Source organism: Drosophila arizonae, chromosome 4 (assembly GCF_054131065.1).
Source record: "Drosophila arizonae isolate 15081-1271.41 chromosome 4, UAZ_ARI_1.0, whole genome shotgun sequence".
Classification (NCBI taxonomy): domain Eukaryota; kingdom Metazoa; phylum Arthropoda; class Insecta; order Diptera; family Drosophilidae; genus Drosophila; species Drosophila arizonae.
Window position 1 is genome coordinate 18155770 of NC_142924.1, and position 13253 is coordinate 18169022.

General features: G+C 38.0%; 1 protein-coding gene across 1 annotated transcript; it reads right to left on the minus strand.

Moving 5' to 3' along the window:
• Nucleotides 1–1304: 1304 nt before the first annotated feature.
• LOC108614187 (anoctamin-4) lies at nt 1305–13030 on the minus strand. Its single transcript, XM_089466985.1, has 14 exons — nt 12705–13030; nt 8348–8572; nt 8094–8275; nt 7052–8026; nt 6847–6992; nt 6204–6784; nt 5924–6141; nt 5703–5867; nt 5392–5649; nt 4833–4928; nt 4669–4768; nt 4213–4609; nt 4061–4151; nt 1305–3993 (listed from the first exon to the last, which is right to left on the minus strand). The coding sequence occupies exons 2-14, from the start codon at nt 8541–8543 to the stop codon at nt 3667–3669; spliced, it is 3732 nt and encodes a 1243-aa protein (XP_089323111.1). The 5' UTR covers nt 8544–8572; nt 12705–13030; the 3' UTR covers nt 1305–3666.
• Nucleotides 13031–13253: the final 223 nt, after the last annotated feature.

Sequence of the window (13253 nt, forward strand, 5' to 3'; positions counted from 1 at the left end):
CAGACCCCACAAAGTATATATATTCTTGAACAGCGCGACGAGCTGAGTCGATATAGCCCTGTCCGTCTGTCCGTCCGTCCGTCCGTCCGTATGAGTGCGTCGATCTCAGAAGTTATAAGAGCTAGAGAGCTGAAATTTGGCATGCATACTCGTGAGTACCATACGCAGTACGAGTTTGCTTTATTTTTTCGATAATTCATCCGATAACTTTTTTATCGAGAATAATCGAAAAATTGATTTTGTTTTTTTAGCCTAATTTGAACATTTTTAGAGATGGAGTCTTCAAATTTGCGTTGTATATAAAGGTAATCGATACAAAGATTTTGTAATTTACAGATTTTGGATACCACGCCCCCTTCTCCCCCAATTTGTAAAAAACGCATTTCAAGTACTAGAGACTTGGGCTTTGGAATGTGCACACATATTTACCATATGATTACGCTCTAAAAGTTTCATTAAGATCGTATGTCTACAAAAGAAGTTATTCAACAAATAAATTCTCATAATATTGCCCACACTGCAGCGCAGCCCAAGCGCAGTCGCTGCTTACTGCGCAGTTAGCAGAGCGCAGGCTTATGCGTGCGTGTGGATGCATGTGTATGTATGTGTGCATAAAAGAAGTGCAGAATGAATAGAATATCAGCTTGGAGGGTTTAGGGTATCTCCTAGTCGAGCAGTCTCGACTGGAGCTTTCTTACTTGTTTCAATATACTAGGATATCGGACCGGAAACAACTTGGCCAACACGAGTTTAGTACCTAATAGATTAATAACTAACAGGGAAAAATTTATAATCATTAGGATTAAATAATAAATATTTAAATAAAATTATAAATAAATGTATTTTAGATAATTATAATACATATTTTTTTATGTAATAAATTTGTTGTAAATTAGTTTTAGAATATATAAATAAATATATATAAATAAATATTAATAAATTTATTCAAATTTAAATAGTTAAAAGAATAGATTTAGTATATTTGCTTAAATAAAATTTTAATAATGAAATAAAATTAATTTAATTAAAAATTGATTAATTAATTAATCTAATTAATTTAATTGAATTAATAATGAACTAAAATTAATTTATTTAAAAAATTTATTAATTTACCAATTTATCAAATATAAATGGAATAACTTTATTCTATCTATTTGTCTTCTAACTTCACGTCAAGCTCAACAAATGTAAGTACTGTTCCACTTTTCATATAGCAACATATGTATATAACGATACTAGCTGGCCCGGCAAACGTTGCATTGCCCTCTATATTATTTCTAGGTAAAAAATTGTTGAAAGCTATGTTGTTCAGGTTGGGATACACTCTGATTAATTTATTAATCGGATTTTCATTCAAGCGCCTTGTAAAGGACATTCTTCGTTTTTTGGTCAGGTGCAAGAACAAATAATGCGGATGGTTTGCCAACACGTGAGCTTGCCACGTTCAATTGACCATGAGAAAAACACACATTTTCTAGATTGAGGCCACAAATAGTCAAAGATTGGCCCTGTGACTTGTTGATCGTCATGACAAAGGCAAGACGAAGCGAGAATTCAAATAAATTCAAAGGGCATATCTTTTGAGATCATCGGAATCCTAGGAATAAGAACTTCCTCATCTTTAAATTTTCCTTTGAGTATCGACGCGTGAATCACATTGCTCATCAGTTTTTTTATCACCAAACGCGTTCCATTGCACAGTTTTGGTTGGTTTAAATTTCTAAGCATGCAAATCATGGAGAATTGCTCTTTTCATAGCTGTGTTCATTTCTTGACGCCGGTCAAGTTGTTCTTCCATATTGCCCATGAAGTATATTTGCAAGAATTTTTGCTGTGCATCTTCAATAGGTTGCAATGATCCAATGCGATGGCAAATCTGGCCTTGAATCTTTAAATTCAAAGCCATAGTTATAGTTAGATTTACAAACACTTTTTACATAAATCTAACAAACTACATTATTCCAAAATTTTTTTTTTTTTTTTTTTTTTATTTTGACAGTCATAGAAAATAACATTTTTAACGTAAATTACCTTAAATGTCGGATTATATCCGTTACCAATAATTTCCGCCCCAAATGAAGTCATTTGAAAACAGGCATTGTATTTTTGAGTGCTCGTTAGAAAATGTCGTGATTCTAGTGTTTCGCCATAAAGCAGGGAACGCAATGGCTATGGTGACCGCTAATGGCAATGTCACTTTACCACTAAGGCAGCACAAACCGGGCGTTTCACCAGCAAACTTCAATGCGCCACAATGCTAGCAAACAACGTCCATTGGACCAATGCAAACTAAACGATTCAAGCTGTAATCAATGGTGCAATCATATCGAAACGCTGCTCGATTCAAATCAATCCTTGAACCATTTCTTATTGCCATTTCACGGGCTGCCTCTCTTTGAGAAGCACGAATTAAGGCCCTTCTTTGCTGGGTACTAACGCGGAGCCTTTCTCGGGCGATTTCTCGCTCTTCGTCAGATAATTGACTCGCGCTATTCCGTTGCCTAATTGCATTATGGGTCCGCCGGGAAAGATTAGATCTTCTAGGACGCGGCATTTTTATTAATAGTAATACTGCCCTCGCACAAAACCATATAAATCAATCGAGAAATATAAATATAAATAATTTACACAAATTTATGTTTGAGACAAACAAATACCTGAACTTTCGAGATATTTAGCTTTTGTAAAAGTCCAAAAATATAAAAAGCCAAAAATACACTTTTTAATAATTAACTTTTTTTTTAAATTTCGAATTTTTAATTTTTTATTTATTTTTGATTAGTCAGGTTTTAATCTTTAATTTTTTTTTTAATTTTTTCAGATTTTTGATTTGAAATATTTAGAATGTTTAAAAGTCCAAAAATATAAAAAGCCAAAAATACACTTTTTAATAATTAACTTTTTTTTTTTTTGAATTTCGAATTTTAAATTTTTTATTTATTTTTTGAACAGTCAGGTTTTAATCTTTTGATTTTTTTTTTGAATTTTTGCAGATTTTTGATTTGAAATATTTTTCTTTTTGATTAGGAAAAAAATTTTTTTTTGTTGAATAGTCTTTTTTTTTTTGTTGTTGAATAGTCTGGCCTGCTCGAGGCTGTGCCGTAGACTGACTGACTACATTTGTTTATTTACTTCTACACTATTGTCAAAACTGTAACTGTTACCAAGCCTACTGGGTATAAAAAAAATTTGAACATTTGGGGAAAAAACCGCGTTTTTCAAGTATTCGGCAAATTTTTTCAGTATTTTTAAGACCCTATACTAAACTCGTTGCGGAGACAAATCCAACAAATCAAAAACCATGAAAATTGGTCCAGCAGATCTCGAGTTATAAGTGCTTGGACACTTTTACACAACTCTCTTTTATATATATAGATAACGATAAATATAAATGCTGGAAATTTTATAATTAATATAACTGCAATTTATTTATATATAACACATTTACAGCAATTTATATACAGAAAGAAATTAGAAACACAAAAAACTATACATATGTGAATTAAATATGAGTTTGGAAATATGAAGATGGTAACGAATATTTACGCAGAATAAAATATAAGAGTGAGGGTGTGAACTGTTTTCGAAGAGTTAATGAAATCGAGTCACATTTGATTTGTTTCATCTCTTTGCTTGCTCAGGGGTCTCATCGGCCTCCTCTTCATGTCAGGAAACCTCCCACACTGTGGACTCCACCGAGCGGCGCGGCCGAGCGGCAACCTCGACGTGAGCGTCCAGGCCGTCGCTCAAGCGACTGAAGCGACGCGCCCAGCTGCCACGCGCTGTGGACTGGCTGCCGGCTATAGAGGTGCGTTGGGTGGCGTCGCGGAACAGGCTCATGATATCCTGATTGTCGCCCTGGGCACGCTTGATGCCGTGCTGGTATTTGGCCTCTTTGGCAAGCAGCTGCTCGCGCTGCATTTGGGTCTTTACCTCGGATGGCACGTCGGGTATGATGAACTGCATGATGCCCGTTAGCACAAACACCACATGCTGTCATGGAACGCATACAGACATAATTTAATGTAATGCCCCTTCACTTGTAATTTGATTAATGTACCTCGAATACCACAACAAAGGCCAGCCGTGCGGCAAACACGTGCCAATAGTGGGGGCTCAGTCCATAAGGCTCGTAGTCCTTTGGCCCGTTGCTATCAAAGTATGTCAATCGTGCATAGAATGTGTCTAAGAGTCCATTAATAGCTCACTTACCGATAGCCTCTGTACTGGCAGGTATCTGGATCGCGTTCGCTGCTCGTTGCGCCCCACTCCTCCTTGTAATCGGACGTATTGAATATGGACAGCGAGTGCTCTATGTAGCCGGCCAGCGTGTGGGATTCCGAGTAGACGAACTTGTAGACGACGCGCGGTATAAAGTCACTCGTGTAGGCGATCACGAAGGCATTCGATACGACAGCCGTGTAGGTGATTATGCGCAGAATTCCATACCAGGCACCAATATCCTCCACACGCTCGGCCAGGGGCCGCCTGGCTTGCGTGACCATCTTGTAGGCATCCAAACGTATCTCGGCCACATTGTTGAGCAGCGCAAAGAGCGGCGCCAAGGGGAATGCGGCCACAAACAACGTGACGAAGCCATATTGTAGTACTATATTAGGGTATAAAGGGGCTTAGGTTTTGTGTAGTCTATAATAATTGATTACTTACTCATTTCTAGGTACTCATCAAAGAGTGCCAAGCGTCCTGGATCCTGCATGTGATAGTCCTGCTCCCAAGCCATATGCAAATGCGATTCATCTTTTGTAGCCTGTAAAAAAGCAAAAGCTGGGTTAGTTCTATATTCCCTCAAACTGTCCCTTAAATAGACTTACTTGTTTATGCTTTCGCTGACGCCACCAATTCCAAAATTTGGGAAACAAATATTCCATAAAGTTGTTCCAGCACTGTTTGCCCACCATAATGATAGCCTAGAAACAAATAATACACAATTATGTAGGTATATTTAGCAGATCAATTGTAACAAATTTTTAAAATTTGAAATTTGGAAAATTGAAAAAAAAGATATATATTAATAATAATAATAAAGTACATATATAACAAAAATTAATAATAATAATAAAATACATATATAAAAACAATTTTATTAATTAATTTTAAAATATCACATTTGTAATAAAAAAAATATATATATATTAAATTAATAACAAAAATAAATAAAATACAAGCATTATGTATGTTTATATTTTAATAATAATACTATATAAAAAAAATATAAGGAAAAAACATTTCTGTTAATTAATATTAATATTATTATTATTATTATTATTTGTTCTAATTATTAAATTAAAATGGTTTGAAATAAATCAATTATAAAAGTATTATTTAAATATGTATTTTTTAAACAAAGATATGTATATTTAAAACACCTACCAATTGTATACAAAGTTCGGAGAGGCAGCCCGCCGGATCGCATATATCATTCTTGAGCCGAAAGAATTCACTGCGTCGTGCTTGATCATCGCCGGGGTAGTCAAAGAAGCGTCCTTTGAAGAAGGCTATGTAGATGAGCGACGAGTAGAAGTTCATAAACTCAAAAAAGAATATCTTAAAGGTATATGAGTCCTCATATTCGGTGTGAGTGCGTGGATTCTCCAGATTGGTTAACTTGATGGCCATGCGGTGGTAGATCTGTAAAATATTTAGAATTAGATATCTTTCGTAGTTCTGTGAGCTCGACCTACCCGTGTCAGTATCATGATGACCACCAAATTGATCAGAGCAGCCGTCACAGTGGTAAACAGTTTGGCATGTTCCTTCACGAAAAACCCGCCGCCGCCATAGATGACCGAGACCAGCGATATGCGATAGATAATCGTTCCGAGCACGGCAGACAGCACCACAGAGATCTATAGATAATCAAATTAACTATCAACAGAATACGACTCCATCCAATGCTAATTACCATAAAGAGCACAGCACTACCGGTAATGACAAAGCGTATGGCACGGCTCCAGGTGGACATGTAGGGCTCCTTTTCGCGTGTCACCGGATTCATGCGGAATGTGGTTGCATTGGTCTCAAACTCCGGTCGATTCTCCTCATCCATTTCCACATTGTGTAGATCCCATTCCCAGACCAAAACCGATTGTTTACGTTTCCACAGCTCCAGGAAGGTGGTTGCTATAGATGAAAGTACATGAGATAGATACATATGGAATATGGGTTAACTCTGTATATATTACCCCAAAAGGACATAAAGATGGCGAAAAACACAGTCGAGGGATTGTCAAAGAGGTAAGTCAGACGCGAGAATAGGCACGATTCGGATAGTCTTTGATAGCTGCAGGCCTTATCACAGAGCGGACAGAGCGTTATATTCCCTGTGCCGGACTCATTGCAGATCTCCTTGCTGGGCGTATTATCCTCCGATTCGAGTGTGGCCAGTCCATAAATAAAGCAAAGAGTGCCCACAACAGATGGATAGACGAGCATTTCGGTGTAGAAGCCCAGCCAGCTGAAGTAGAGAGCGATTTTGTCGCCGAAATATTTGCGCACAAGGCACAGCGGCTGCTTCTTGTACCACTGCGAGGGATGTGCCCAGGTCTGATACAGGACGCGACGATCCAGCGATATTCCACTCGAGTGCGGCCGATCATAGCGTCCCTCGTGCAACGGAAAGCAGGCCAAGTAGGTGCCATCGTTGAGCAGACGCCGAATGCCATTGCGATCGCCGTCATCGTACGGCGTCCGAATCAACACCTGCATAACCATCAGCGAGCGTTGCGCACTCGTATACGCTGTGGCGCGATCCTTTACAATGAACCTTGCACAAGGAGAGTATTTATAAATCAAGTGAATAAATCATATTAGTTTGAGTAGTCCTACTGCTCCTCCGGATTGCCATTGGCCGTAGCCGCTTTGAATGTTGTCTCGCCCTCAAGCAGACTATTGTCCAGCTGTATCTTTTTGGTTAAACGCTGCCAAACATCCTTCCAGTAGTGCACATTACGCATGACCACGTTCTCCTCATCCTAAATATGAAATCGACCATAGAAGATATTCGCAAAGGAAGCTACCAATTCCAACTCACCCAAGAAGGCTTTACGGATATGGTTATGAAGCGTTTGGTGGGCAACTTCAGGTTCATGACCTCGGCCAGGCGCGTCTCCAGGCGCCAGGGGAGGTGAATTTTGAGGAAAAAGGTTTTCTCATTGAACGATTGTGATTTGTCCTCCAGCTCCACTTCGAGGCCCTCCTTCACTAGATTGTCAATAAAGGTGCGTCTAATATCACGGCGTCGTGCTTCCGCTTCCGTCATTACGCCCAGATCCTCCTCTTCCCAGGCCAACACCATGTCCACCTTGCGTCGGCCATCGCGAAACATCAGCGATTCCGGATCGAGACCCTCGCGATCCTGTTTGCTCACACGTCGCTCCTCGCTGCCATCGCCCGTGAGGCTGTTGCTCTTGCTGGCCTTGCGGCTGCTCAGGTAGCTGCCATTGATGCTGCTCTCTCCGGTGGATGTCTTCCGCTCGGCTGGCAGCAATTGCTTATAGCCGAATTGGTCGGACAGCACATTCGAGTGGGATGACTCTACAGCTTCGTAGGCGTCCTTGACACTGGGGTCGGCTTGACTGGCTCTTCGTCCACCCAGTGTCGGGCTGAGATTCAGGCCCAGAGTGCGACGCATTGCCGTGCCAGGTATATCCTCATCGTGGTTGCCCACAATGCGCGGCCCAAACGCCTGTGTGGGACTCGGCTCCGCCGACTCCGTCTCCAGATGTGTTGGCAAAGGCACTGCGATGGAGTTGACCTTCTGATAGAACGAGCCATTGCTGCCGCGCATCATCGACGAGTTCAGCCATTTCTCTGTGTACGCAGCAGAGCTGATTCTGTTGTTGGAGCTCAGCTCCAAGCTGGGCTTTGGCGTAATGGGATGGCCCACAGACATTGGACTTTGGTTAACCGCCTGCCGCTCAACTTCTAGAAAGTTGTAAATATTATCGGCAGAGATGTTGGGCTCGATGGGTGGCGACTGCAGATCCAGTTCAATCAAAGGGCTCTCCTGCAGGAGTAGAGATATGTAGATATAACAATCTAGAGAACTTGCTTGATATCCTTGTTTTACTTACAGCATAACCAACTAAACGGCCAGCCACTATGCCGCTATCCTGGCTGAGTCTTCTGGGTCGCAGCTTGATCTGGTTGCTGCGTATCATACGCTCACTTTTCGCAGGACTCGAGACAACTTGGCGCCGTGACGTGCCCAACGAACTGTGCTGCGAATTGCGTAGCGTGGGCACCGAAAGGAATCCTATAAATTAACCATAACGGAAACACAACTAAAGCTATAACGAAATCATTTAATATTTTAATAGACACCCACTTGGAAATTGAAATGCTGTCTGCTCAATAGCTGCTGTCTCGCTCTCGCTCTCGCGCGTCGAACTCTCAATTAGATCCTCACGTGAATTGGCCTCCGTTATGGGTGCAGTGCTCTCATCGTCCACACTGTCGATACGTATTTGAAATATATTCGATTTGCGGCCCGCATTGCCCGTCAGCTTTGCATGATTGCTCATGTTTTCCAAAACTTTAACGTCCCAACAGCCTAGAAAATCGTAACAGTGCAATTAAGGCTTGTGTCAAGAAGTCTAGTTTCCACAGATTATTTTTTTGTTTAGGACGACTTTTCAGTTAATGTGACCTACAATGACAGCCATGAGGATTTGCTGGGCATATGTCTCGATTCCCATCATTAAATATGCATTCATATTTAGAAGTTCGATGAAAATCGAAACGTAGCTCATAACACTCAAACGCAAATAAGCCATCAATACCTTTCTGTATTACAATATACAAATAAGTAGACGAGCTATGAGACCTTGCAAATGTTTGTTGTCATCTAAGCGAATTGTAAGTGAAATTTGAAATTTTAGCTGGCTTTCTATATCAACCAAACATTCATATTTAAATCAATAAAATTTTAGAGCTATTTTTAGACAATTTTAAAAATCATTAAAAAATAATACACCCTTCTTATAAGGCGTATACTTGGTTTTATTAATAAAAATAAAATAAATAAAATGAAAATTAAAACAATATTATAAAAATAAGAATTAAATAAACAAAAATCACAAAAATTAATAAATGTGAAAAATATTAATATTTTTAATGTTTTGTTTGTTTTAAATTTACTTTTCATTTACATTTTATTATTATATTATCATTTTAATTCTTTTTTTTTTTAATATATAGTTTATTACTTTATTTATTTTATTATTTATTATTCTTGAAAAATATTCTAATTAAACCTCTTACTTAATGCAACAAAAAATAAAAAAAAATATAATAAATTTATATTACTAATTATTAAATTAAATAATCATAGCACTTAACGTTGCCATATTATTCAGGTTTCATTTAACGTTTTTAGTCAGTATTTATACACATATCATGTGTACATCGTACACCCCAAGGACCACTTAATTCTGCCATTAAAATCCCCTGAAAAAGCAAACAGGCAAACATATTAAATGTTTAATTTATCTATATTTATATAATTAAATGTAATAGAAATGTACGAAGATAATATTAAATGTCAAGGGTTTAATATAAAACAAGTAAGAACGTTGCAGTCGGGCGATACCGATTGCAGAAGACTCATTCACAGCCCAAACGCTGTCAACCAGAGTATATAGTGCAATTTTCAAGTCTAGTGCGCAACAAAAAACAGGGCATGATCCCATTTAAAATGGGAAAATCATCGATAGCTATTGCTATGATCATTGCATAATTGCATTCAAATTACATGCATATGTATATAATTTATACAATTTTGACTTTTAATAATATACATGTATTTATATCCATATATTGGATACCGGCTTCAAGCTAGCAGCAGATCAGCGCGATTTTACTATACATGTGCACACACTCATCGTCTATTCTATGCGTACAGACAGAAGCGCGTCTTTTCTCACATTCTTAGAATTTCGATTGATTTCTGGACTTTCTAGCCGTTACTGTAGTTTTGTCTGATGACGCTCTCTTATTAAGCTATTCTATTTTAGCAGCTGAGTGCTCGAGCAAAGCAATGGCGCGGGTGCTAAGGGCGACGCAAGTAACGTTAGAGTAGGGAGGTTCGAACCTCTACTATGTTTTTTTTTTTTTTTTTCATACATTTTTCGTTTTTTATAAAATAGATATTTTATTGGGAAGGTGCGAGCTTGACTGAATGGCACTTAATACTTTTCATTTTCTTAGTCGAATAATTTTATAAGTTTAAATTTGTTTCTTCTTAAATAGCCCTCAAATACATATATGCAAATACATACATATGTATATATGTAAGTCTGCACGCATAGCATCAAGCATTCCAGCCTTATACACGCGCTCATTTGTATGTGTGTATGTATGCACACATAAATGCGTACTCTAGCATATTCTAAGAATCTCGTTGCGATTAATTTGTCTTTGCATTGTTTTTGAATTTCCAGCCACCACTCGGGCTTTTCTTTGCTATGTGGCGTCATAACAATAATGTGATTTCGTTTTAACTTCTATTGATCGAAACGACGCGGTGGTGCTGTAGGCTGAAGCGCCGACGACCATTATTTTAGCTATTTTGACAAACATGCTGTTTGGGTTGGGTGCGAGTTCAAATCCCGCGGAAAACACTTTTTTGTAAATTGCAAATTTTTGTTATTTTAGCTTCTTTTAAATTTTTTTAAATTCATAAAAATGTTTCCTTTTGTATTATGAATATCTATTAAGCTTATTTATATGTACAAATGCATAAATAGATGGCTGACGCATATAAATGTCGCGATACGGGCACTGTAAATGCCGATTGCCACGCCCCTAGTGGCCGTCGACTCCTCAATTTTAGCCAGTTCTTAGAACGAGTAACCGGTTACCTAAATGCAAAATTTGAATTCTTACGCTCAAAAAATGTGAAAATTACAGGGTATTTTTCGATATGCCACGCCCCTAAAGAGGCTTAAAAATTATTTTTGGGGCATCGATAGAGGAGGCTACCAGTAACTTAACTATCCAAATTTGAAGCTTCTAGCTCTTAAATTGTAGGAGATATAAACTTTTGCGGTTTGCCACGCCCCCTATGGGCGGACATATATCTACCATAGCTCGTTGGACTTGGGTGATCAACCCGCGTATATATACCAAATTTCAGATCTCTAGCATCAATAGTGCCTAAAATATAGCAGAATTCGAAAAATCACTATATCTTCAGGTCCGATTTGCCACGCCCCTAAGGGACGTAGATATATAATTTTTTCACCCATCTTCATAGAATTAAAACATTAGCTTACGTGCAAAATTTCAGCATTCTAGGTTTATAACTTTAGGAGATACAGTTTTGTCCGATTTGCCACGCCCCTAATGGGCGGAGATATATCCGCCATAGCTTATGATCTTGGGTGGTTGGCGCGGACCTACATACCAAATTTCAGCTTTCTAGCTCTTCAACAAACATGATTTCTGGTATATCGGAAAATGCATTTTCCGATTTGCCACGCCCCTAGTGGGCGGATCGGGAAAATTTTAACACTTTATAAATCGGAGATATACACGAGTATGTGTTCCAAATTTCAAGTCTCTAGCTTCAATAGCGCCGAAATAGATTGCGTTCATACGGACAGACGGACAGACGGACAGACGGACAGACGGACAGACGGACAGACGGACAGACGGACAGACGGACGGACAGCAAGACGGACATTGCACAAAACCAATATACTCATTTCACTTTCGTGAATGAGTCTAAAAAACAAAATGTCATATATGAAACTTTTGAAAACTAAAAGGAAAATCATTATAAATTCATAATGCAACTCTTCAAGCTCAGGCAAGAGGCCCACTAAATTAACCTTTGCGATACGATTGCTCGTTTATAAATTGAACAAGATACATTGACATGAAGTATATATTCGAAAACCCAAAATCAGGATATCGTTATGCATATAAAATATATATATATATATGAGCCCCATGAAATGGTTATGGCTCACGTCACGAGTGAATGCCCAACTTCAGTTCGTAGTACTCGAGGCCAAAGTCATAATAGCCTTTGTACACACACACACATGCAAACAGACACAAGTTTATGGGGCACATCAGTATATATAATATAAGTATATATATGATAGATAATGCACATTAGAGAGAGGTCCACATCGGGTCGATAAATGTTGAATAAATAAACTTGTTGCTGAACTAAATTGACGGCTAGTTGTTGATTCTCACTAGGCGAATGTCAAATACGTATAATTTATTTATTTTCCATTGACTGAAATATGTGCTCAAAGGAGTCTGGATTTAAAAGCCTCCACTTCCAGTTCGATTGACACGAATCGAACAAGACCTTTTCTACTTTGCCCCAAAAATGTGGCACATACTATATATAAATAGAGATACATATCGTAGTGTGCCCAGTATGACTTGCCAGATGCGTCAATATTAGTTGTAAGTAGTTGGCTTGTCAGTTGTGCAAAGTCTCATGCCGTCGTAGTAATCACAGCAATTGAAGGTTTATTGATTCGACATTCTCATTCTTCAAGTTCTATATTAATAATCGATTATTGATTTCAAGTTGAAAGTATTCAAATGCCACTCAACTAAAACTAATCAAAAATTTCACCGTCACTATAGGACAATTGGAAATTTACTTGAATATTTATATATTTATATATTTATTTATTTTTTGATTATTTATTCCATACTTTTAACGCTTGTTGTCTCTGTTAATGTTCCTTTTTTTTTTACTATTGACTAAAAATGTTTGTTTTCCTTTTTTATTTATCTATTTTTTTTTTTTTTTTTTTTTTTTTTTTAATATCTTTTTTTAATCATATTTTTTTTGGTATTTGTTCGCGTGTCCTATATTAGTTATTAACACATTCCGTTCTGCATAATGGACACTGCGAGCGATTTCGACCGATTTGTTAAAGCACTCGCGCACGAATGACCAAAGAACTGACACAAACCACTGACCACAAGCTAAGGACTATAAGTAAGCTTGCAACTGTCGCCTGTCCCAACCACCGGGGCGACTATCTACTACTACAGCTATTGCTAGATAATCAAAGTAGTTCAGTTTTTTCATGTGTTGCTCTCTCACCCACGCCGAATCGAGCTCGCCACGTTTCTGGGGCTTAATGGTTAATTGACATAGTTGCCCGTGAAGTACTGGCTACAATTTGACATTTCGACTATTCTAATTTTTGTTGTTAGTTTTCTTTTCTTGTTTTTTTTTTTTATATATAGTAGTT

Coding starts and splice junctions, on each gene's coding strand:
- LOC108614187 (XM_089466985.1), bottom strand. CDS start 8,543: ATGAGCAATCATGCAAAGCTGACGGGCAATGCGGGCCGCAAATCGAAT. Junction 5,650..5,702: donor TCATCATGATACTGACACGG/GTAGGTCGAGCT, acceptor AATATTTTACAG/ATCTACCACCGCATGGCCAT. Junction 4,769..4,832: donor GTCAGCGAAAGCATAAACAA/GTAAGTCTATTT, acceptor GCTTTTTTACAG/GCTACAAAAGATGAATCGCA.